The following is a 25873-nucleotide window of genomic DNA, read 5'->3' as shown; positions in this document are numbered from 1 at the left end:
CTGATGTAAAAAAAAAAACAAAAAAAACAAAAACGTGAGAATGAACACTTTGCAAAAATTATGCACGTTTTAGTACTACTGCTACACTCTATTATTTATAATCTTGTGTGTGAAGATATTTGTTTTTATTCTTCCAGTCATCTCGAAACCATACAAGTAGGCGCTAACAAATTTTGAAGAGCGATATATTGCTGTAGTCAATATAGACGATAAACGATAATATTGAAACTAAACCATAAAACAGAATTGTCCCTCAGAATCGAATTTTTACACTTAAGTAGTTAATTTATATCTATAATAAGTCATAGAAGTTCATAAGACAATCTTTACAACCCAAATGTCATCGTAGAACAGAAAAATAATAAAATATCCCCATCAAAATTATTGTTCAATCTGTCATATATTGAGCGACAAGTCGATATAGTCATAAAATTATAGTCATTATCGTGCCAGGCCTAGATATAAATAAAGTTAAATGAAATTATCGACAGTGCTATAAAAAATAAAAATACAGCAGTTAAAATAACAAAGTAGGTTTACACTGATCATTTTCAATCACATATTTTCTCCATTTACAATTAGCCCAGCTCTCTGACATTCTAGCATCGGTATTTTACAGTTTAACAGTGCCATTGTTCACTTGTTTTTTTTCGTTTTTCCTCTCCAGAGATGTCAAGCCAGATAACATGTTGCTAGACAAAACAGGCCATTTAAAACTTGCAGACTTCGGGACCTGTATGAAAATGAACAAGGTACTGCACCAAAACAGCAAAACATCCCTAATCCCGATGAGAATGAGATTAAGTGGCGAATCCAAATGTTTGCCTACAGGACGGTATGGTACGATGCGATACGGCGGTGGGCACTCCAGATTACATTTCGCCCGAGGTACTGAAATCCCAGGGAGGAGACGGTTACTACGGCAGAGAGTGCGACTGGTGGTCCGTGGGGGTCTTTCTATATGAAATGCTTGTTGGTAAGTTTTACAGTTGGATAAACCTGTACCATCTGCAATAGCCAATCACTGTGCAGTACCAGTCAAACATCTGGACACACCTTCCTTTGTTTACCACTTTCTACTTTTTAGATTCTCAAATATATGGTGCAACATGTATGGGGTCGTGTAGTAAAGATGACAAAAGTTAAACGACTCTAATAACTAAATTTCTTATGTTTTTATATTCAAGTTACTTAGAATATCCACCCTTTACTAAAATAGTGTCCAAAGCAGTGATCAAAGCAAAGGGTGGTTATTTTTGTAAATCTAAAATAAATTAAAAAAACCTTTATTGTGAGTTTATTTTGTATTTACTACCATTCATAGTTGTGAAGCCTTCACTGAGAAACTACAATGTGAATAATCATGGAAATAAAGAAGAAACATTGATGAAAAAGTGTCCAAACATTTGACTAGTAGAGTATGTAGGGATGCAAATGTTCAGTTGACAGTTTTGTGGTATTCATGGGTTTCATATTGTTAAATTCTTTGGCAACAGTTCAGATTTTTTGCTATTCTGAAAACCTATGGATGCCAATGTCAGGTCTCAGTCTAAATAGTACCAATGAGCTATTTAACTGGTCAAATTGAGAATAATCATGTTTTTTTTACGGGAATTACGCAAACTTGACTAATTTGTGTACTCGTCTTTATTTTTTTATCTTCACTTAAAAATCTGACAACTTAAATCTAAAAGAGTATTGTATATATTGTAGAGTCAAATATGTTGAAACGTTGCACAAAGCCACGGGGCAGGATAAGACCAGCCAAAATGCCACAGTGATGAATAAGACTGTAATTGTATTGGACCCTGGAGTAGAGTTATGACATAATCACTTTTATTTAGCTTGACTACAGCATAGTGAGATCCTGTACCCATTATGCATTGTTTTATTGAAGATGAATCATCTCAAGCAGAAGGAACTACATAGACCATGATTCTTTGCTCTGCTCAGTTGCTTCATCTAAAATGAGTCTGTGTACTATACCAAAGCTGTGTTTAGCAATTTAAAATGTTTAAGTGAAGTAAAACCTGCCAGATAGAAGTAAGATTCAAGATTATATTGAAATGGTAGTTTTGATAATGTGGAATATTGAGTATTTCACAAATGCATCCTTCTGTGTTTTTAAACAGAACAGAAACAGAACATCTGCAAGGCCGATTTTTCAGACTGCGCTGCCCAGATATTTTGGAGCAAACGCTGAAATCGCTATAGTAACTTTACTTTGGACAACATGAGTTTTTGAGAATTGTTTGATCAAATTTACACCTGAAATACAGTTTTACTGATAAATACTGGCGCAGAGTTCATGAAAATTATGTATTTAAATTCTTAATAAATGTTAGAAAACAGAGCAGAGCTGAGTTAAGTCTGACTTCATAATTAAAAAATGAATGAATGATGAAATACAATCATTTTTGTTTCTTTTTCTGAAAATAAGCTCTTTGAAATTGTTGAACTTTGATATGAATACCTTTAAGCTTAGCACTGCTTATGTCTACAGCAGACAGAAAGCACAATAAACTGTTAAAAAAGTTAAACAAGTTAAATTAAAAAGGTGCCAAATCAAGCAATTACTGGTATCTTTCCATATTTTAGCTCTCATGCATTTTCAATGAAGGTGTTAGCTTAGCGTCCAAACATCAACAATTCTAATTACCGGTATGTTCAGTCCTGGAAGAATTTATAATAAGAAAATTATATCAAAAGTCCAGTGTAATCTTTCACATAAGGGTCGAAGGTGATTTTTACAGTCTCTCCACGGACCAGCACCAAAGTACATCTCTGACATGTTGGTGCCATATGAAACATCTCACACTGGGCTCCAGCAGATGTCTGGTCCCTGAAGTCCCCAGAGTCAGGGCTAAACATGGGGAATCGGCATTTCAGTTTCGTGCAGCTAAAACCTGGAACATTCTTCCTGAAGATGTGAGACAGGCCTCTACTTTGACAATGTTTAAATCCAGGTTCAAAACAGTTCTGTTCAGCTGTGCATGTGACTGAAAGGTTTTTATTCTGCACTCTTCTCTTTTAATGCAAATTTTATGATGATTATTGATCTTTTTATTTGTTGTGTTGTGATTTTAATGTCTTTCTTATGCACTAAAGCACTTTGAATTACTTTGTGCATGAATTGTGCTGTACAAATAAACTTGCCTTGCTTACAGTGTAGTCACGTTTGTGTGTTTTGTTTCTCTTTGTTTACAGGCGACACTCCGTTCTATGCAGACTCCCTGGTGGGCACCTACAGCAAAATCATGAACCACAAGAACGCCCTGACGTTTCCAGACGACAGCGACATCTCCAACGATGCCAAGAATCTCATCTGTGCTTTTCTGACTGACAGGTCTGATAATGGCCCCCATAATTGCCCCAATGTTTGCCCCGTAACCTTATCTCGAGACACTCTCTTAGTTTGAGCAGGGCTTGTTTCATGGCATGGAAGGAATCTTAACACTTAGACAGGACTGCATGTTCAAATGGACGGATGCTGATTTGTTTCTCCTTTTATAGGGAGGTTCGGTTGGGCCGCAATGGTGTGGATGAAATTAAGAGGCACCCGTTCTTTAAGAATGACCAGTGGACGTGGGAGAACATAAGGGAGAGTAAGTATTTTTCGTGCTCATTTAAAGGGCCCATATTATGCTATTTTCTGATCTAATGTTTCCTCATCAGAAATATTTCTGAAGTTGTTGTTTTGTTTCATGCACACCTGTTTAACATACAAACCCTGCATATTTAGGCAGGGTTCTTCTCTCAGAAATAAGGTGGAACGGAAAACACTCTGTTCTACCTTGAGAATGAAACAAAACACAACTCCAGATATGTTTTTAGGAGGTAACAGTATTTTAACATGGCTTAAAGCTCACAGTTTTGTGTAATATAGTACTGTTAAATATGTTTAAGTAACGTTGTAATTAGCATTTTGTTATTCTGAAATCAGTTAGTTAAAAATAATTGTCAAACCCAAACATATCTGACCACAAGTTTCTAAACATGGCCTTAAAGCTTCACTACATAACTTTTCTGGTAAAGGGGAGAGGGTGCTCTACCAGCTTTGCCTAATGTTCCACCGTATTTCATTACTCTTCTCTGTTGAGACAAGCACGTGGCCAAGTCAAACCAAGTTACGGGTTAGTTTTTTGGAGAGGCTACCCCACTTACAGTAAGAATGTCTTTAGAGATACTTTTGATAATTTAAAAAAAACATCTGTAATTTAATAAATATAAGATGTATAAGTTTAATGCCATGTGGTGGGACATTCTCGGCAATGCAACAACACCTCAAATCTGAAAAGTTACATAGTGCGCCTAAATGTGATCTGAACAAACAGTAGCTCAAATGCACCATATTTGTCCTCGTTTGACAGTGGACTTGCATTGTTTTCCCCACCATCCTGTTTCCATTTGACCTACTCCAGACAAAAAATGTGTTTTGATATACACCCAGTTGAAGTCATATTTGGGCTTTTTTGTGACTCAAAATCTTAATCTCTGCATTAACACATAAAGTGAACATGTTTCGACTCAGATGCGGGGATTAGGATAAGGTCTAAATCTGGTTCAGCGCACAGGTCTTTGTTGGGTTTATATTTAATACTGCAGTCTGCTAACGTCAGCACTTCTGTCACTGTTCAACACCCACTGTGCTAACGAACTCCTTCTACCTTCTTAAGATTAGTATATTTATCAGTTTTGTCTCTATTTGTTGTAAATATTTGGGGCTATGACAAATGATTTTTTTTGCATAACACGACACAGTAAAATTATTTGATTTAAGTAAGAAGCTAAAGCAGCTCTGCAAAATCAACTTTATAGAGCTTTTAACCATCTTTCAGTTTAGCTTTTTAAAGTTATTTGAAGTGATTTGTGCATGTTTGAGCAAATTTTAATTGCTTATTTTCAACACGCCATATTGCCAATCACCTTCCCGTTTTCACCACCACACCCGCTGCTCTGTACATTGTTCTCCAATTTTATTTTTTCTTCATCAATGACACACGTAGGATTCAGCAGCATTGCACAATAAATTTGGTACAAACAAAAAGATCTGGTCTGTGAAAGTTGTGAAAGGCACTCATAAACTCAGCCTGGTGAATAATTAGGATGCTCGGGTGGGGAATACATTTGAACCACTGCAAACCATTTAAAATGAACTAGTTTTGTTTTGTTTTTCACATTTTTGAGACAAGTCAGCACCTTTTAAAATGAACTGGTTAAAGTGACAGTCGTCTGAGCCTAACCCTGTGTCTGTGGTCCATCTCAGCGGCTGCTCCAGTGGTGCCAGAGCTGAGCAGTGACATCGACACCAGTAACTTTGACGACATCGAGGAGGACCGAGGAGAGGAGGAGACCTTCCCCATCCCCAAGGCCTTCGTGGGCAACCAGCTCCCATTCGTAGGCTTCACTTACTACAGCAGCCAGCAGTAAGTCGCCTGATATTTTAAACATTTGTTCGGTCTGTCGCGATAACACGTTTTGAAGTGTGATATATTGTTAAAGAAAATATAGACAATGAACGATAATATTAACTAATTTTTGACACTGACACAATACATAAGATTTATACCACAAAAACGATTTTAAATGTACAATACAATTAAAAACTTGTATTGTATTAGCAGCCAAATAAAACACTTTAGTACTTAGTTTGTGTCTATAATAAGTCAAGTTATTTATTCAACTAATTTATAGAAATATCAAACATTTTCTTTAAGTCTATGTATTATTTTATTTTATTTTATTTTAATTATTATTTATTTATTTTATTTTTTGTATTTTATTTTTATTTATTTATTTTTTTTATGTGTGAATCAATTTGGGCAACTGACGTCGTCTTCATTGTGCTATATAAATAAACTGAATTGAAGTTTTTAAAAATTATATTCTTCATCTGTTGTCACTAACAAAAATTGAAACTTGTCTTGAAAATGTACAGCTTTATATCACAGGCAAAACTGATCTCTTCATGTGTGACATTTTGGAACAGTAAAATGATGATTTTGATGAGTACTCTGTGGATGAATCTAGTAATTTTGAAGTAAAATGTGGAGTAAAGTATTCAAAAGATTCTGCTTTAAACTCATTTCACAACATCATGCGCACACCTTTAAAGTTGTGGTATCAAACTTTATTCTTGTAACTTGAGTATACTATAATATATTTATACTTGGAGCGTTGCATGTCTTCTACATCTAATTATTTTGTTAATCGCACACACCCAAAAACTCATACTTGTAAATACTAGCAATGTGTTAAAGCCTTTATAAGAGCCGGAAAATACTCAAATACATCTAAATACTCGCCTTCCTCGTTTCACAGCACTGCAGTTTTGAGTTAAAACTATTCCTGAGAATTGTGATTTTTACACCACACACGTAAACTTTAATATCCAAAATGTAATCAAACAATATAACAATGTAAACAATGAGTCATTATTCTGTCTTTTCAGCCTATTACGCAGCCCCTCCAGCACTAAAACCACTGAAAAACGCAGCAGCACCACGAAGGAAGACAAGAGCCATGTGGGTGCCATTTCTCTCTATCAAACTTCCTCCCTCTCTCTGTCGCTCTGTTTCTCTCTCTGTCTGTCTTTCTTCTCTGTCTCTCTCTCCTCTTTTTTCTGTCTCTCTCTCTTTTTACCTTGTGTAATATTGATCGACTTATTCATGTTTCAGCTTGAAAACCTCCAAAAAAGGATCTACCAGCTGGAGGAGCAGCTGCACAGTGAGATGCAGCTGAAGGATGAGTTGGAGCAGAAATGCAGGTACGAGGCCAGGATATGGTGATTATATTCAAACCAACAACAAGATGCAAATGAGGACAGTGGCATTGAACCAACATAAGTATTAGGTTATTTTGTGTGCTCTGAAATGTTGATACTCAGTTTAAAGTCATGAAGAATCCAGGCTCTATCTATGCACACAATGTAAGTTAAAAGTTTAAGAATATGTTTTCTCGTAACAACAGTTGTTTTGCTTCAGTCACGTACACAAAATGTTAAGTATTCCTACGTATTTAGCCAATCTCACTCTACAGCTCCAAACATTTTCTCACTTTGTGGCGTCATAAGGAGGTAATCCAACTTTTGATAGTTGGCTGTTCTTGCTCGCTTCACTCTTACTCCGATCCACAGCAGTTCTTGTGCCCTCTGCTGGCAATCATAAAACGCTGTCACTCAATGACATGCACACATGAGCCAGTTTGCCAAAGTGTCTTGCCTAAGGGCACAATAATTAAGAGAGATTAGGAAGAGAGAAGGTTGATCCACTTCTCTTGCCGTTTCAAATCTCTTCTCTACCATTTGGTTTCATGTTTCCTGAAACAAACAGGACTTCTTGTATGTAAATTTCTGAATGCAAATGTGATTGTAATTTTTTATTTGCCAATTTACAGGACCTCAAATACCAAGATTGAGAAGATCATGAAAGAACTGGATGAAGAGGTAACACAAATTATACATTCATTTGGGTGTCATTAACAATATGAATATAATCATTACTTCTGAGTATTAATTATTTGGTGCGATATCTGTATGTAATTGTGTTTAGATTAGTTTTTGTTTTTTAAAATGAACAGTTCAGTGCATAGGATCATTAACAATTGGGAAAAACATTAAAATATCACCCATGAAACTAAAACAAGAATCGCATGTATTTCAGAACATGTCTGTAGAGGTCAAAACTACAGGGTGAGCAGGATTTATTTAAGACGACCCCAAAGCGACACAGGGACTTAGTGTTTACTGAGGAAATTGTGCTGCAGACAATCTTTATAAGGAAATTAAGAAAATGATCTAATGAATGAATATAATGAAAATTACCAGAATTATATTAAATAATGTAATATTAAAAAAGATTAAGGAAAGATTATGTTTCTCTGTATTAAAAAGTTTCAGCCTTTGTGATTTGCTTATTCGACTTTTTACTTTATTGATCAGTATTGCATCTCTAATTGCCACATTCCTGTTTTCCGAATTAGATGAACCAGAGGAAAAGTGCGGAGGGCAGCACGTCCCTCCTGGAGAAGGAAAAGATGATGGCGCAGCACCGGCTCACAGAGGCTCAGAGGAAGGCCGAGCAGGAGGCGGAGAAGAGACGCAACCTGGAGAACGAAGGTACGTGTCTGACAAAAGTATCAAAAATCAGATACTAATTGAGTCTAAAGCCAGTATCGAAACTAGATTCTCACTTGAGCAATTATAGATACTAAGAAAGTCACATTCACAGGACAGAAATGAACCTTTCCTGAACCGCTTTAGAAAGATCTTGAGCTGTATCAGAACAAGTATAAGACACACAGACTAGGTAGGTTCGATAGTGAAAAAATGTGTCATACTTTGTTATATAATGTCATTTTTGTAGATTTTTTTTTTTTTAAACTGTCCGTATGACTAATATGAACTAATATTGTGCAACAGTTATTGTATTGTTTCTTTCAAAGTCGTAAAATATTGACTTTTGTATCAAACCTCTGTGTGTTTTAGTGTCAACATTAAAGGAGCAGCTTGAAGACATGAGGAAAATCAGTCAGAACTCCCAGGCTTCAAACGATAAGATCCTTCAGCTACAAAACCAGGTGTGGATTTTTAAATTGTAAATATACCCACCCCTGTCCTTTCACTGAGAAAATAACATGGTGTTCATTTTCTGTGCTACCTTTGCTTACTGTAACAAACCATCCTGACTGCAGTTTTATTCATTTTGTGTTACCATAAATAGGTTTGATCTTTAGAACTAACTCTGGCAATTTTACATAAAAATGAATCCCAATTTTTATCAGGATTTTCTGTTTTATTTTGTCTTATTAAAATTAATTTCCTGAACATAAACAGTACACACTTTTTCATTCATTCATCATTTCAATTGTTTTTTTCTAAACTCTGCTCCAAACCACATGCTTTTACTGAGGATTGGCTGTAGACCTTTGAGTTGAAAACACCCAAGTTGAAAGTAGATTGAGTGATTTCGGATCTGGACCGTTGCTATGAGAGATAATTCTAAAATGCTGCACATATCTCTAAAACTTGTACCATCCCACAGCTGCAGGAGGCCAACGACCTTTTGAGAGCCGAGTCGGACACCGCGGCGCGCCTGAGGAAGAACCAGTCGGAGATGGCCAAGACCATGAGCCAACTGGAGAGCCTGAACCGCGAACTCCAGGAACGAGTGAGGGCGGCCGACGGGGACAAGGCCCAGCTGGAGAAGGAGGTCCTGGTCCTACAGAGCACACTGGAGTCGGAGAGGAGGAACTACAGCCAGGGCTCCGAGGAGATCCACGAACTGCAAGGTGAATGGCCAGGCCTGTCGGGAGGGTACCACATTTTGAAGCACGATTTATTGCATAATATTGAAACGACTTTATGCCACAGACACAAAGCAGGATAATCCGAGTGAACCAATTTTAAATATACAGTATAATTAAAAGTTCTGAACTGCAACACAAAAATGGCAAAATTAACCAATAATTAGCCGTAGAAGTTATTTATTCAACCCTCTAAAGCTCATATCCTACGTTAAAATGGCAACAATCTCGCCAAAATAATAAATAACCATAACCATAAAGCAGCAGTGAATCATTTTGTAAATACCACAGATAGAATGAAGCAATAATAAGCCATAGAAGTGACACATTCAACCCCCAACTCTTATTGTAATACAACAAAAATAACAGACATCTCCTCATTACTGAGCCCCAAAATATATGTATATATCTCCAGCTTTCATATATTCAACGAGTCGGGTAGTAGTAATTATAATTATAGTATAGTAATTATTGTAATTATTGTGACAGGCCTATGGATGGTCCTTACGGCTGCAACAAAAAGTTATTTAAAAAGTCATACAAAAGAAAGAAGTAATTTGCCTGAAACATATGAATAATGTGTGGAAGCTTATCTCATACAATATAGAGTTACTTAAAAAAGCAAAGCCACCATCATGTCTTTGATTTTATTTTTTGCAAATTAAATCTGAAATTATTTTAGAAATGAGCCAAAAAGAAAAGAAAATTTAACAAATTGTCAAAAATGTATATTTTTTACCAGCTGTTTTTTTTGTGGGTACAATATTGTGTTTTGGTAACTGACTCTGAAGAGAGAATGTTCAGATTATAACCTTTTTTCCTGTGAAATACTCAATATAAAGTTTTTCATTCCCCACATTGCACAATAGCATGACTGATTTAAAATATGTGCTGTCTCTTACATTTATATTTTTAGCGCGGATGGCCGGACTAATAGAGGACAACAAAAACTTGAAGCTCAGTTTGTCTAAAGTGGAATCTGAACGCAAACACGCACAGGAGAGGAGCAACCATTTAGAAAAGGTAAGAACCCGCTTAATTCAGTCGGCAAATATGAAACTCACCGTCATCATTTGTTTATCGTCTTGTGATGTTTTGTGCAGGAGATGAACAACCTGGAGATCGACCTGAACTACAAGCTGAAGACCCTGCAGCAGCGGCTGGAGCAGGAGCAGACGGAGCACAGGGTGACACGGGCCCAGCTCACCGACAAGTACGAGTCCATCGAAGAGGCCAAGTCCGCAGCAATGAACGGTACGGTAGTGCAGTGCTCCCTATGGGTCTCACTTCAAACTTTTAATATTAATCTATGGGATACTTACGTCCAGAACCATACAGTGGGCGGTCACTGTTGGGTTCCATTGTGAAATGCTTCTATTGCAGCGTCAACTTTTTTAACGTACACATTTCACAAAGTTCATGGGAAAAATGAATGGGGATGTGTAAATATTGCTTCATAATATATTTTCCCCAGTTCTGCATTCAGACATATTTTTAGATTTTGTTTTATTGGTGGTTTTCAGATTCTAGAAAGTGATGATGATGAGGGCGAATCATCTGATCACATGTTAATACTATTAGATATATCTAAAAAAGAAACTCTCAGATGGTAAAAGAAAAAATCAAATCTGTCAACTGGACCGATAGTTGTAGGAGTGTCACTTCTACAACTATGGATCATACCCTGGACGACTGAGGGATTACACAGGCGTAAACTCAGATATTGAACCATTTCTATTGATGACTTAGCCGCCCTAGAATTCTCCATATTACTGTGTTTTAACAATAGCTGACCTGTCTGTATTGAATATCATTGGCCTGTAGAATGTTGAGACGTCATCTGAAACACAGCAGTTGATCGTACTTTGAGGGTTTAACCTTGGCTGTTCGTTGGTGTTGTAGCTGTGCAGCAGAAGATGTCAGAGGAGAACGGGGCGCGGATGCGGGCGGAGAGCCGGGTGGTGGAGGTGGAGAAGCAGTGCTCCATGCTGGAGTTTGACCTGAAGCAGTCGGTCCAGAAGATGGAGCAGCTCATGAAGCAGAAGGAACGCCTGGAAGATGAGGTTGGTGTAGATGCTCTTATAAGCCTGTCACAAGACAGTACATCACTGTATCACTTTTGCCCATAAAAGTACAACTTGCTTCTACACTAACTCTGACCACATCTTAAACAAAATTTGCCAGGTAATCAAACAGATACCAATGAGAATAAATAATTATATAGCTCAATTGTGCCCTAGGAGAACTTTAAGCCAATACATCTCCAGCAATGTTGGTGTCAAGTGTTAGCATCTAGTATAATCATTTTACTAAGAAGACACGATGAATATTACTATTCTAGCCTCTAGTAGAGTTTTCAATTATTGACACTATTTTTTTTATTTTTTACCCAAAGTTTCTTTACTTGGACTGAATGAATTACAAATCTTCTCATCAATGATCAGATTTATTACACCAGGCATATTATGCCTGACATGAGAAATTACACTGGCAGTGAGTGCCTCAGTACAGCACAGCAGACTAGTCCTTGTTATCTTGTCCTACATTATCAGAAGTATAATGCCAAACAGAGACCAAACTGTGACTAGACTGGACTGGACAACCTATCACCATGTGTTTGAGGGTTCATGTCTCTGGGTGCTGGGTCTGTACTGATGTAAATAAACTTCTCCAGCCTCATGCCGCCTCTTCCAACTCTCTACAACTACAGTTTATCCTACCACATGCCTCATGTGGTGCCATGGTTAAATCGCTGGTTAAACACCTGTAGCATATATGCATATTTTTTGTAATGATTATGAAGTCATATTATGTTTTTTATGAATGTTTTGTGTGGGATTGTGCAGGTGAAGAGTGTGAGGATTCAGCTGGAGCAGGAGCTGAGCAAAAGGAGCCAGGTGCAGGGCGACTTAAAAAGCCGCACTCATGAGGTGGACCGTCTGCGCTGCTCTGAGAAGCAGATGAAGCAGGACATCAACACAGCCCTGGAGTCCAAGAGGTCACTGGAGTTTCAGCTCGCACAGCTCACAAAGTATGAACCACAATATTATTACAGTATTTGATTTAATGCCTGTTTGCTATTTCTTTGTTTTCTATCCCCACATTAGTAGATTATTAATATTTAATCTTATACCCATTGCCTTATCACCTCTTTCATTGTTGGTGTGTAGGTTTATTATGCAGAGCTCTGTTCCTGTTCTATAGTTGTCTGCAGAAATGTTAGAGAAGTTTGCTGTCCATGTTACCATTAGTGATTTGTCATACTTAAAGCTGGAGCTACCCAACTTTATTTTGTGGATTAGTCAATTTTGTTATTTTCCCCAGAGAGTGTATTTGACAAAAATGAGACCACTGCATCTATAGCTAATAATATATATATTTTTTTCTCTCTTGTGAACTCGTAAGCACAGAACAGAGCTCGCAGTGGCTGCTCTTGGGGCGGTCCACCCTAGTTTCACAGGTTAATTTCATCTGAAAAAAAAATATTTGAAAATGAATGTATCTGAATATTAATATGCTCAAAGCTCTGTTAGATCTTTGAGTGTCATTAAAATGAGGGGGTTAGACAGATGTCAATACATACTCCCTGCTTTCACGGTTTGAACCCCAGCTTTAAATCTGTTGAGAATGACTAATGACAACAGTGACGTTTTCTGGATTATAAATTCTGTTCTGTTAATAACTTCTATTTCCTGGTATAATAGCATGGTCTTGCTCTTTGCTCATCCAGTTTAGCTGCAGTCCTTTCTGTCAGATAATCTAGGTAATAACAATTTCTGAAATAATTAGCCAAAAAAAAGCTTAAATCTAATAGGTTATGTGTTACTAAGGTTCATACTGTCATTTCTTTGTTGCAGCTCAGGCGTTTTGAATGATACTGTAGATACAAATATCTGTCCTAGGATTATCATTTGTGTCAGTTGGATAGAGCCGTTTCAATATTATCGTTTATCGCAATATTTCTCTGTATATCGTGACTACAGCTAAACATATGTTGATGTGCTTTTGTGGACTATTCCACTGGTTGATGGTCAGTGTTGATAAATATTAACCAGTACTCATTTAATACTTCTTTTACTTAAACCGTGCTTACATTTTGACATTTTTACTTTTGTTTCTGTTGTGTACATTCTGTAGATGTACAAATACAAAGTAGATGTTTATGAAAATCTGTGTAATATCTAATTGTTCAGACACTTTTGCTCAGTCTTACCAAAAATAAAAATCCAAAAGTTATTATTTCCTCAAATCTACTTTTGCCTGTAATGCTCTTTAGGAGTCAAGGCCAAAATTGCATTAGCATTGGCTGTTATTTTCACATTTAAGTGCTATTACTGCAGCTTAGAGGGGGCTGTGCCAAAGCCCTTCTGAAACACTGTGTTTACATGGCCGGATTAGCGCTTAGTTTAAATCCATCCACTCCATTACTAACTCCCAACTAATCTGCTGGCTCCCTCTGCAGTCGTGTTTACTTTTGGCACCATTTTGTTTGTTGAAAATATTTAAAAATCTTGCTTTTGTTTAACTTGTTGAAACCTTTTTTTAGGCAATACAGAGGCAACGAAGGACAGATGAGGGAACTTCAGGATCAACTGGAGGCAGAACAGTATTTTTCTGTGAGTACAAACGTTTTATTATTTTAACATGTTTTAATGAATTGGCGATTTTTAAGAGCAAATTTGTATTTTCAAGTTTTGATTGTAATGTTTTTTGCATTCTTCCTCTCCAGACGCTTTATAAAACTCAGGTTAAGGAGCTGAAAGAAGAGATAGAAGAAAAGAATCGGCAAGTTCAGGACGCTCAGAAGAAGGTGCAGGACTTGTGCAGTGAAAGGTTCGTGTCTGTTTTTATGACAAATTTTATGTTTATTTTTCAGATTGTTATATTTAGTTTTGAAAATGGAAACTAGAGAGACTTTTTAATTTAACCTAAACTAGGAACACTTTAAAGTTTTAGTTTTTAGTTCTACACAGACTTACTTTTATCGCTGTGGCATCATATTGTGTATCGCAGTTTTCTTGGAGCCAGGTCACAATTTCAAGTTAATCACAGTTCATCTAAACTTAGCATCTTTATATTGCCCTAAAGAAATAACCGAAGTCATCTGCTTCATACTTCATTGCAATTGGTTACATCCAGCTGTCACTCAGAGTCTTCCTGAGGCTGACCAGTAGGAAGAGCTGCCTTCAAGAGAAAATTTCACCATGTTTCACCAAAAGAGCAAATCATCACAGGAATGAACTCACAATTGTATTTTTATCGCCATAACACAATAGTGGGCCAGGTTGTTTTACATGTGTACTTGGCATTATTAGATTATTATCTATATATCTAGGGCTGGGTGATGTAATTTATTATGGATTTATATGGATCGCATACAGGGAAGTAACAATTTTGAGAGCTTTTACCTGCGCCATACCGCACCCCCTTTTAGTTAGTCAGTCACTCTACAGCAGGGGTGTCAAACACATTTTCAGCGAGGGCCACATCAGCAAAATGGCTGTCCTCAAAGAGTCAGATGTAAAATAGATGTCACTACTTTTTTAAATTGTTAATTAACTGTTTCTGTATTTATTACTTATTCAAGTTTCAAATATTGCATATTAATTTGCAAGGATGTAAAAATATGGCTGTGTAACGACATATCTCTTGATAAAATGACATGTCAAGTCTTGACATGGTCTTAACTGTTAAGACTCTTAACAGTTAAGACCATCATACCTTTTAATTTACCATGTCAAGGGCCAAATAAAATGATGTGGAGGGCCACATTTGGCCCTCAGGCCTTGAGTTTGACACATGTTGTCTACAGAACATGTCTTTGGTCAACTACACCCCTAATTTTATGTAGGCATAATGGCCTATACAGCCCATGTTCAATTGTTAAGTAAAGATAAGTGTAAGTAAAAATGAATTTTTGGTGATTAAAATATTGTCAGGTCAACCTCTGGTCCAAGTTGATAATATGACATTTTCAGGTTAAATCTAATTGATTGTCACCGTCTTGGTGTTTTGCGCTCTCAGGGACTCTCTGTCGGCTCAGTTGGACTTGACAGTGACCAAAGCGGAGTCGGAACAGTTGGCCCGGGCGCTGCAGGAGGAGCAGTACTTTGAGCTGAGCCAAGAGAACAAGAAGGCTCTGGCCCGACACAAGCAGGAGATGAGCGAGAAGGACGTCACAATCTCCAGGGTAAGAAGAGAGTATTAGGGAATGTTTGTGAAAGTAGTGATGCTTTAGAGTCAATATCTAAATGTTTCTTTGCAGCTCGAGGAATCGAATAAAACTCTGACCAAAGATGTGGAGAATCTGAGTAAAGAGAAGGCGGAGCTAAGTGACAAGCTGCAGACTCAAGAGGAAGGTAAAACGCTCTCACTAATGATTATTCCACGTATCAAGTTATTATTTACTAGGGGTGTAAGAAAAAATCAATTCAGTGATATATCACAATACTTCACCAGGCGAATCTCATATCAATTCAAAATGTGTCCGAATACTTTTTTTGAAATCCTATTTTTTCACGAAAATTTTTTATTTCATACAATTTTGCTCTCATGAAGGTGCACTTGACCATAATATTAGAAGTAATTATTGGTAAATCACAACATATCCTCTTTGGAGTTAGTGTTGGGATCATGTTTTCTGAGTACACAGCACAGAAGGATTACATTTTCATAATTTATATATACTTTTTTTTTTTATTTCTTACAAAACAAAACAAAGCAACATAATAGTGAGAACCAAAAAAGAAAATACTTAAGTGCTAAAATTCAAAGCTGTAGAGATTAATAAAAAATAAAAAAATCCCACAGATTTAATTCATGGCCGATTTATGTAAATACATTTTGAATTGATTTTCTTTGGAAAATGTGTTCAATAATTGATAATGATTCATCTGATGTTGATGGTGTTGTTGTTGCACTGTAAATTCATTTTTGATTTGCGGTCAGCCCATGCAAATATTGTAAGCTTTTTCTATTGAATGTAATGTATGAACCTTTTCTTCTCAGTGTACGAAGGACAGAAGGAAGAAATTGCAAACTCACTCAAAGCTAATTATGAGAAAGTTCTCAACACTGAGCGCACACTTAAGACACAGGTAAACAACATCCCAATTACATCATAACATTCAAAGCTCTATGTTTCCAAAGTTTAAATTTTCCGTGGCGTTCCAGGCGGTGAACAAACTGGCCGAGATCATGAACCGGAAAGACATGAAACTGGACCAGAAGAAGAAGGGCAGCACGGCCGACTTGAGAAAGAAGGAGAAGGAAAACCGCAAACTGCAGCTGGAGCTCAACCAGGAGAAGGAGAAGTTCAACCACATGGCCATCAAGTACCAGAAGGAGCTGAGCGAGATGCAGGCCGTGAGTGCCACACTACACTGTCTCTTTATGTAGACGCCGCTCCTGTTTATGTCCAGAACTCTCTCATTAGAATGGACCGGACACAAATGCAATTTATTTAGTGATTGATTAATTGATTAAACAGAATATGTGTATTGTCTTGTCTATTTGTATTTTGGATCAGTTTTAATTCCAAAAATACATTTCTTTTTTAGACTGCTACTTTATAAGATATAGTTCATATAATTCACATGGCCAGACCTAGGATTTTGAGATGAGTCGGCACAGTGCATGATCTAGCACTCACACTTCAGAGCAACAAGGTTTCAGGTTCAATTCCCAGGTTACCTGGGCCTTTCTATGAGGCGTTTGCATGTTCTCCCTGTGTCTAGATAGGTTTCCTCCGGGCACTCTGGTTTCTCCCATCAACCCAAAACATGCACAATAATGAAATCCTCCAGCTAAGGTCGTCCTGACCAAAGCCTAGCAACAAGATCACAGAGATGTGCTCCAGAGCACTGAGCTGAAAAGCTTTTAGACTGTCACTCATAATTTCATGTCTCATCACAATTGACTCTGTTCGTACCATAGCAACTGGCAGAGGAGTGCACGTACCGTAATGAGCTGCAGATGCAGTTGGACAGTAAAGAGAGCGACATCGAGCAGCTGAGGGAGAAACTCAACGACCTGCAGCAGAGGATTGACAACTCCAGTGTGACCAGTCTCCAGCCCGACGAGACCGACAGCAACATCGCCGGTATGTATCCTGTCCAGTGTTATCTAAATAACAGCTCAATGAACAAATGTTATTATCATACAGTGTAGTACACTCACATTTGTCTCTCATTAAGACAAGGGATTTTTGTCATTTGTGATCATTTCAACTTTATTTTGAACATTACACATTTCATGTGATTTTGCTTTGAGGACACATTTGAGTATAATTTAGTCCCAGTACACCACTGTTGAAATTAAATTGAATATAACTGATACATTGACAATTTATATCATTACAATTTTACAGGTTTTTGTAAATATCCTGTATGAGACCACACACAAATAAGCTCAAGAAGTTGTAAGAAACTATTTCCAGTAAAAGATAACTTTTTATTTCATCAGTAGTGAAATTGCAGTGTTGCCAAAGATAAGTACCGTACAAGATGATTTATCAGTTATCAGCTGTTTGTCAGACAGGACCATAAGAATTTTAAAATCAAAGTTTAAAACAGAAGAACAGAATGAACTTTTACTAAACCTTTGAAGGAAAGTACAAGAACAGTTGCTATAAAATTAGAGTGCCAAAAATATAACCGCAGCGTGGCAGTAGTGTCGGGGTCAGACCGCCTCCTCTTACATCACCACACGGGTCTGGGGTGGTGTTAGCATTAGCGAATCAGGGTATGTTGTCACATTTTCTCCTTCACTTGAACTAACCATCTCTTTCTCAGCTCCATTCTGGTTAAATCACTCTGTCATCTTCCTCATGTCCAGTCGGTCTCCTGTCTGCTCTCCTTCTCTCTGTAACTCCTATACTTTTCCCTCAGTGAGTAACATGGTCCTACCCTCTTTGCCTGCTCTGGTCTGCGGCTGTAGTGTGCCTGGTACCTTGGTCCTAAACATTTTTATTTTATGGTAGTAACCCATTATGTTTTACAACTTTTGAAGGCATCAATTCCATATTACACAAAGATTAGTAAATGAATAAATGAACACAGTTTTGTCGCATTAGGTTTTCTAAGCATGATTTACACACTGTTAAAAAAACTCTTTATAGTGGCATGATCACCCTGAAGTAGCTTGATTAAAATTCTGTGTTTACCCTTCTAGCTGTGTTCAAAACGCATGCATTTTCTGGATTTAAAAGTCTTAACACATGCATTTGTTTTTGTAGAATTGATTTGGTCTTTCACAATACAGTGTCTCATTATTTAAAGCCTGATTTCTTATGTATTTGAGCAAAACTTGTTTAGTCTCGGTACAAATATATTGTTTTATCAGCTCTTGAGGTCAAAATAGCCTCTTATGTACGCTGTCTTCAGTCTGTACCTAATCGTAAAGCATTTTGTGGTTTGATGTTCAGGAAGTGCACATTGGCATGTTAGTTGTCGTTAGCCGTTACCGTCGCACAAAACTCCACTCTGGTCTGGAGAGTTGTGAAAAGCGCTTATAAACTCATCATGGTGAATAATTAGGATGTTCAGAATGCATAAGATAACTGAGGAATAACTTTGGACCACTGCAAACCATAAATATATATTTTTTTCACATTTTTAAGACGGTAAAAATCAGGTACGACGCCTCTAACCTGCTGTGGTGTAGTATTTTACCATCAGTGTTAGTGCTGCACTGGGATATGGACAGTTCAGACATCTGGTTTGAACATGTAGCACACTTGGCCTGTGGGGGCTTAATTAAGTTATCTGGTTTGGTCCTTTGGAAAACAGTAGCCACTGTTATCCCACCATTTAAATTTAAGTTGTTTATCTGAGCAATTGCTATCCACAGATGTGCTTCTTTGAACTTTGACCCCTAATTATGGAGTCGATTTGTCAAATAACACATTATTCTTGGGTAGTATTGTCACGATACTTGATTTCGATTCTTTGAATTGACTCAATAATAAATGCAGATTACGATACCACAACAAAGAAACATGCTCCTTTTTGGTTTGGATATAACGTAATTTTCATACACAAAATAATAGTACTTTTTTATATTATCATGAGGTCTTGCATTCGTTCTGATAAAGCTCGAAAATGACACTAAAACTGTTCAGGAAAGCTGAAATTTTGTCACTTTTTTGTATCCATACTTGCTCAAACAAGTATTAGTTTTAGAATCAATTATTATGTGATTTTTGATACTTTTGATAACCTTAGTCTCAGGATTGTCTATGATTTTACCTGATGCTTTTTAACAGCTTAAAAATGTCTTTGATTTTGTCCCAGTTTGGACTTGCATGGCTCTACTTTTCAACCCGTTTTCTACATTGTACATTGTCTGTGCGCTAGTCTAATCTTTGTACCACTTCTTTACAGAATCCAGACTTGAGGGTTGGCTGTCCATTCCTAACCGCGCTAATATCAAGCGCTACGGCTGGAAGAAGCAGGTGGGTTTTTAGTCATTTCAGATTCCCTCTCATTGGTATCAAACATAAATATAACCTTACTTCCCCTTATTCCCCCCTGTAACCCTAATTAACCTCTGTGTTTTAAATGGTCTTCAGTATGTGGTAGTAAGCAGCAAGAAAATCCTGTTCTACAATGACGAGCAGGATAAGGAGCAGTCCAATCCCTCCATGGTACTAGATATAGAGTAAGTCAAATAAATTAGACTTTTTTTTCCTATTGTCAGGCTTCTTTTTCTGTCAAATGTTGCGTAAAATATTCTTTTGTTTCGCAGTAAATTGTTCCATGTCAGACCCGTGACACAAGGAGACGTGTACCGAGCGGAAACGGACGAGATTCCCAGAATATTCCAGGTAAACTGTTTCAATAGAATTTTTACATAAATGTATCACTTAAGGCTGCAACGGTTAATCGACTGATCTAATTGACCATAAAGATATTCATAGTCATATTTTGATTATCGTCATCGTTATCTGGGCCATACAAACTCTAAAACACACACAGAAAGACCTTTTATAACAAAGACCGAGGCATTATTACCGGTAAATCAAGATGTCAAATAAATAAACAGTTATTTAAAAATAATAATAATCACTTTATTTGTAAATATTGTCTATTTAGAAGGCCCACCTTTAATTGATTTATAATGCACTTGGAACGTTTCTATATACAATAGAAATACTTTTTTCTCATTTTATGAGTCGACTGCTAAAATAATCAGTTACAACCTAAATATCACTCTACATGAACTTTTTTTATCTAGACGTTTCATGTTTTTATGTTATTAATTTTAAAATAAATAAACGATCTATCCAACAGGTCTTTTTGAGTAGATAATTTATAATACCATTTAAATCAGATCTCGTACCAAATGAATCTAAATATTTAGTGTTCATTCTGTCATTAAAAAGTTTGATTTTTATGGTGTTGGTCACATCTGGTTTCTTGGCATGATGACAAGATATGCTAACTTCATTTGTCCATCATTAGTGACATTGCAATGTTGCCACAGCAAAGTACACATGCAGTGAAATAAGAGTGTTAACACTATTACAAATATTTCTACGTGCTACAGTCGTCCAGGTATGATCCAAAAAAAAAATTTGTCAACTGGAAGGCGTGTCTTCAGTTCTGGTCAGATTCCTGCTGGACACTGCCTCATATCTGTCAGACACATTTAAGGCAGTGTCCACCAGTAATTGACCAGAACTGAAGAAGCAGCTTGGATGAGCAGCCAAACGTCTTCACTCAGTTGACAACCAATTTGAATCTTTGTAATAGTAAAAAAAAAAAGTGAAAACAAATTACTTAAATAAAAGATCTAAAGTGTGAAATAAATATTAAACTTTTTTTTACAGCCTACGGCGTCATTTCTTGTGACAAATTTCTAGCTCATCATCTTCCCTCCTTCATTTAGATCCTGTATGCCAACGAGGGCGAGTGCCGGAAGGACGCCGAGGTGGAGACGGTCCCTCAGGGCGACAAAACCAACTGCCTCCCACACAAAGGCCACGAGTTCATCCCCACGCTCTACCACTTCCCCTCCAACTGTGAGGCGTGTGCCAAACCGCTGTGGCACGTCTTTAAGCCCCCGCCCGCCCTCGAGTGTCGCCGCTGCCACGTGAAGTGCCACAAGGACCACCTCGACAAGAAGGAGGAGGTCATCACTCCATGCAAAGGTACAGGTTTATATGTCTACGGGGTGAAGTCACGTTTATCTGTAAAGCACATTTAAAACTACTACAGCTGCCCTATACATATTTACAAAACATAAAAGAGGAGGAATATAAAAACAAAAACTCACATGGTAATTCAACTATTCACCTTATTCTGGAAGTTGCCGTGGGCGCCGCCATCGTCATTGGGGTTGTATTATTTTGCATGGGGCTGTTGATCTTGACAGAAAATAAGTTCTATGCAGACTACAGAGCCATTTTAAAGCCTCCAGAGCCTCAAAAACAAATGAAACTTGTGAAACATTTTGCTTTTGGCAAATTTAGCATTTCAAAAATATAAAAGGTAACATGGTGATCTAAATGTGTTAGCAGTTAATGAAGTAAAATACACCCTCTTTAAGTTGAAGGGTTTGTATCTTAAGAAAAAATAAATAAAAATGTTGTAGTGCTGCATACAGATTTCCAATAGAGTTAGTTTATCTTCCTTTCAAGACTCAACTTTACCTCAGTGTAGCATTAAATGTAAAATTTGTACCACTCCTGGCTTGTTTTGTTTTTCATGTCTTTTACACTTATGGGACAATTCAGTGCTGCAGAACTTTCACCAAACTCAATTTAACCTGCAACATAAACACCCTTACTAATGAATATGATTTCAACTCAAATCCAAAATAAGCACTAAGCCTTTGTGTCCACCCTACAGTAAACTACGACGTGACCTCTGCGCGGGACATGCTCCTACTGGCCCTCACCCAGGACGAGCAGAAGAAGTGGATCGGCCATCTTGGAAAGAAGATTCCCAAAACGCCGCCCACGTTCTCCCGATCCTCTCCCCGCAACGTGTCTGCCCGCTCCGGACATGTTAATCAGTCTTTCCGGAAAAAACCCTAAAAGCAATTCAACAAAACTGAGGTAACAAGACACGCCAAGTTTTATACTGGGCTGCACAATAACAGACTGTAAAAAAGACATTTTAAAATCGTTGTTTAGAGTGATCAGAATGAGTGATTGACAACTAGACAGAGGGTCAACGTTTGATAAGTGTTTTATGATTGCAACATCCTATGAACCCACAATGACAAGTGCATTATTACATAGACAGTTTACAGCTAATTTTAGCCTATTTGGCCTGTACCTAGACACTAATGGCATAAAACCAGGGAAGTCGATGGGGGGGGGGGGGGTTCTATTCCTTAGTGTAGAAATCCAGTTTGAAATTTTAATATCATGACTACACTATTGTGCAGCCCTTTTAAAATGTGTTTTTAATTCCAAATTGCATGTATGGGCCGTGCACCATTGTTTCAGGGTGTGTTGCGAATACAAGTCTTTTTGGTTTTGTTTTTATCCCGTGGAATGGGATGGGAAGTGGTTGAGTCAGTCACGTGACCTGCTGTTTGTCTCTCGTAGCAAAGCGCAGTCCAACCTCAACGCAGCAAACACCACGTCCAGCACTTGTTGACAGCAGCCACTCCACAAAGCCTTGATGTTGTTTGATTTTTATATTTTTATTATGTTTTTTTTAAAGCTTATTCCCCCTTCTATAGCTTTTATTCATTCAAAAGGGTGACACTTTGGTTTTGGTTTGTTTGTTGGTGAATCTTGGGTACCTCTGGGAAGCTTGTTTTTCCAATTTGGGTTAATGTATAGAGGGAATGCAAAAGTGTCATGTTGTGAGTGGCTAAATGACTGTTAGCATTGTAGCATAACATTGTGTGGAGTTAAACAACCATAATATAACAAAACATAAAAAGTTCTTCTGCAAAAAGGATTTATGATTAAATTGTCCTAAAAATTAACTGCATTGAACCCTTTCTTCATCTTCTGACAGCCTTTTCAATGCAAAGTTTTGGGCACCCCTGCTATAAAATGGAAAAAAAAAAACATCTTCCATCAATTCATAGCAACAAGTGGCTACTAGCTTTAGAATGCTACCACGGTAATAGCATTAATCCACTCCACCAATGACAGAACATGCATACCCTCTGTTGTTGGGCTTGGTAACTAATGTCCTTCTTTACATACAGACCGCACCTAAAGCTTTTGTCCTCCACGTGACGTACACATGTGCCGTAGAAGCTAGTCAGAGCTAGCATTATAGCACAACCATTCAAAAGTGGCCAAGTTTCAAGCGGCTCCATTTGTCGTTCAGTGCTAATCAGTTTTGTAACTAATGCAAAAATCAAGCGTATAAACATACAAGTGTATATTTGTTATGGAGTAATCGCAAACTTGGCAACTTTTGATGTTTTTCAAGAGCCTAAATTGTCTATCAATTGTCTTTTTATGTGGTTTGCTAATGTAGGACGTAGTGTGTGTCACTAACCAACATAAATGTCTGTAATAACTAATTTTAATAAATATTTTTCCCTCTTTTGTCTTGCAGCTAACCGTCTGAACCATCGTATTCTGTTTTGGACTATACTATTACCCCCCTCCTCCTCAAAATTCATTGAGTACATATCCTAGCCAGCGATGGAGGTCAAAGCGATATTCGAAAGCCCTGTTGAACCAGCGTTATGTACCAGAAGATGACACACTTCTTTAAAAAAAAAATGTGGACAAAAAACAGAGGCAGTTTTTCAATACCTGACATTTCTTTTACAAAATGATATCCGTTTTGCTTCCATCACAAAATGCAAAAATATCGGGTTCAAGAAAAGACTTTTTTTTGCCTTCATGTTTCACTGTTTGTTTTTTGGCCGCGTTGCCTTTTTCCTCATCACTTATCAGGTTTGGGACTATAGTATTTTGGAGAGAGGAGCATGCAAGATCATCATTAAATAAATCTATGCATTCTTTTTAGTATAATTATTTTTATTGCTCCAAGCCATAAAAGGAAGCTTCCGTTGTCATGGCAAACAGGAGTCCGAAAACTCAATGATTTTTTTTTTTTTCTGTTTATTTGGTACATTGTAATATTTTCTTGTATTTTTTGTAATGTATTGCCTTACATTGATTCATAGATAAATGGTTCAAAAAGGAAAACATTAAGTTAACAAATGTAAAACTGCACTGTTTGAATTGTAAATTATTTGTAGAAGACTAAACAGGTGTAGCATTTGGCCCACCTAGTGCCTTAACGTTCGGATATTGATTTTACTGCCATATCTTTTCTCGTCTCTTTTCTTTCTCCAAAACAAGACAAATCTTAACTCTTCCATCAATTTATTTTTTAAGAAATCGCCACTAGTTTTGTGGTTTTACCTTTTCTCTGGTTTTGAGTATATAAATATATATATTAGATTACCTCTTTATTGACACATTGCAATAGCGTTGGTGTGTCCAAGAAAAGTTCACGGCTGTCATTCATATCACATCACATGACAAGCGAGCCTACGTGTTGTCCAAGCGAGCCTACATGCGTCAAATAACTTTGTTCACTTTTAAAGGCTGTTTTTCAATATTGTGACGTCCTGAAAATGCTAAGCCCCCCACAGTGTATATACAGACATAAGGATTATGGAATACCTCCTCAATCTTTTATTTGAAAAGTTTGTTCAGTTAAAAAAAGCACTGGAACTATGATCTACTCTTGTCTTGGATAATTTGCATGGTTAATTGCATTGGAGTCCGCACTGATGGATATGTCAATAAACATATCTTTATCATTCACCTTTGTGCTTATTATTTGTGTCTTCAATGTGTCACATATTGTGTCTGGATAAATCTGACTAAAGCTGTAAGATTTCAGGTTGTATTCATATGTTGGCCTGTGTTGCACTTCACTGTTGAATAATGTATGTATTTTTTGATTTTCAGACAGCAGTTGTGTAATGAAATGAGGTGACACTTCGATAAAGTTACATTGTTGGGTTGCGTCAAACAAAAACTGAATGTGAGGTCGAATGATGTACTTTGAGTGGCTGACAAAGAAGAGACAGCTGAAGAGATGGTGACGCTCAAGTGTGGGGTTAAATGTTAAATCATGGCCACCTGGTGTTGCTAAAGAGCCAAAATTTCAGCTTCTGTGTATATCTACTGCATGAGACTAATTTGAAATAACAGTATTACAATTATGTATGCAATGCAAACCCTGTGTGGGGAGGTTTTCTACTTGTTTAGTTTCATATTAACATAAAGCTTTTGTCACTTTTATCTTTTAGACTTACAGTGGGATGAGTAACCACAACTTTTACTCAAGTAAAAGTACTGTTGCTTCCATAAAAACTGCTAGAAAAGTACTCTTAAAAGTACAATTTCTTTAAAAAGTTTCTCAAGTAAATGTAGCTGAAAACCCACTTCTGATTTGAATATTTTACCTAAACAAATATATAAAAATGTATTCTAAAAATCCACTCTAATACTTATTTAATTTAATTAGAAGGACAGCACCTTGAGATATAACTTCTCTTGCGAGGGGGTCTTCAGCACAATAACATAAAAATAGCAATTATAGAAAGAGAAAAAACAAGTCAAACT

At 37.1% G+C, this 25873-nt stretch overlaps 1 protein-coding gene across 2 annotated transcripts in view; it reads left to right on the top strand.

Annotated features, from left to right (window-relative positions):
• rock1 (Rho-associated, coiled-coil containing protein kinase 1) overlaps nucleotides 1-25066 on the top strand; it is a 58403-nt gene extending 33337 nt beyond the window's left edge. The window contains exons 6-34 of one of the 2 annotated variants that reach the window (XR_004542516.2): nucleotides 668-752; nucleotides 832-976; nucleotides 3208-3346; nucleotides 3514-3605; nucleotides 5267-5426; nucleotides 6452-6524; nucleotides 6678-6766; nucleotides 7396-7444; nucleotides 7981-8116; nucleotides 8486-8577; nucleotides 9042-9288; nucleotides 10220-10326; nucleotides 10407-10557; nucleotides 11206-11366; nucleotides 12150-12334; nucleotides 13850-13919; nucleotides 14033-14136; nucleotides 15328-15493; nucleotides 15569-15662; nucleotides 16312-16400; nucleotides 16477-16668; nucleotides 17239-17404; nucleotides 19686-19756; nucleotides 19874-19962; nucleotides 20050-20128; nucleotides 21193-21454; nucleotides 22155-22363; nucleotides 22862-22939; nucleotides 23838-25066. Coding sequence is in view for 1 of the 2 variants with exons in the window: in XM_033981843.2 (XP_033837734.1) it covers nucleotides 668-752; nucleotides 832-976; nucleotides 3208-3346; nucleotides 3514-3605; nucleotides 5267-5426; nucleotides 6452-6524; nucleotides 6678-6766; nucleotides 7396-7444; nucleotides 7981-8116; nucleotides 8486-8577; nucleotides 9042-9288; nucleotides 10220-10326; nucleotides 10407-10557; nucleotides 11206-11366; nucleotides 12150-12334; nucleotides 13850-13919; nucleotides 14033-14136; nucleotides 15328-15493; nucleotides 15569-15662; nucleotides 16312-16400; nucleotides 16477-16668; nucleotides 17239-17404; nucleotides 19686-19756; nucleotides 19874-19962; nucleotides 20050-20128; nucleotides 21193-21454; nucleotides 22155-22342 (3481 nt within the window). In the remaining variant the exon portion in view is untranslated. The remainder of the gene's footprint in view (nucleotides 1-667; nucleotides 753-831; nucleotides 977-3207; nucleotides 3347-3513; nucleotides 3606-5266; nucleotides 5427-6451; nucleotides 6525-6677; nucleotides 6767-7395; nucleotides 7445-7980; nucleotides 8117-8485; nucleotides 8578-9041; nucleotides 9289-10219; nucleotides 10327-10406; nucleotides 10558-11205; nucleotides 11367-12149; nucleotides 12335-13849; nucleotides 13920-14032; nucleotides 14137-15327; nucleotides 15494-15568; nucleotides 15663-16311; nucleotides 16401-16476; nucleotides 16669-17238; nucleotides 17405-19685; nucleotides 19757-19873; nucleotides 19963-20049; nucleotides 20129-21192; nucleotides 21455-22154; nucleotides 22364-22861; nucleotides 22940-23837) is intronic. The other variant, XM_033981843.2, reaches the window with a different exon arrangement.
• The last annotated feature ends 807 nt before the right edge of the window (nucleotides 25067-25873 follow it).

Source organism: Periophthalmus magnuspinnatus, chromosome 17 (assembly GCF_009829125.3).
Source record: "Periophthalmus magnuspinnatus isolate fPerMag1 chromosome 17, fPerMag1.2.pri, whole genome shotgun sequence".
Taxonomy (NCBI): Eukaryota; Metazoa; Chordata; class Actinopteri; order Gobiiformes; family Gobiidae; genus Periophthalmus; species Periophthalmus magnuspinnatus.
Note: the sequence above shows the minus strand (reverse complement) of the source record. Positions and strands in the feature narration are given on the sequence as shown.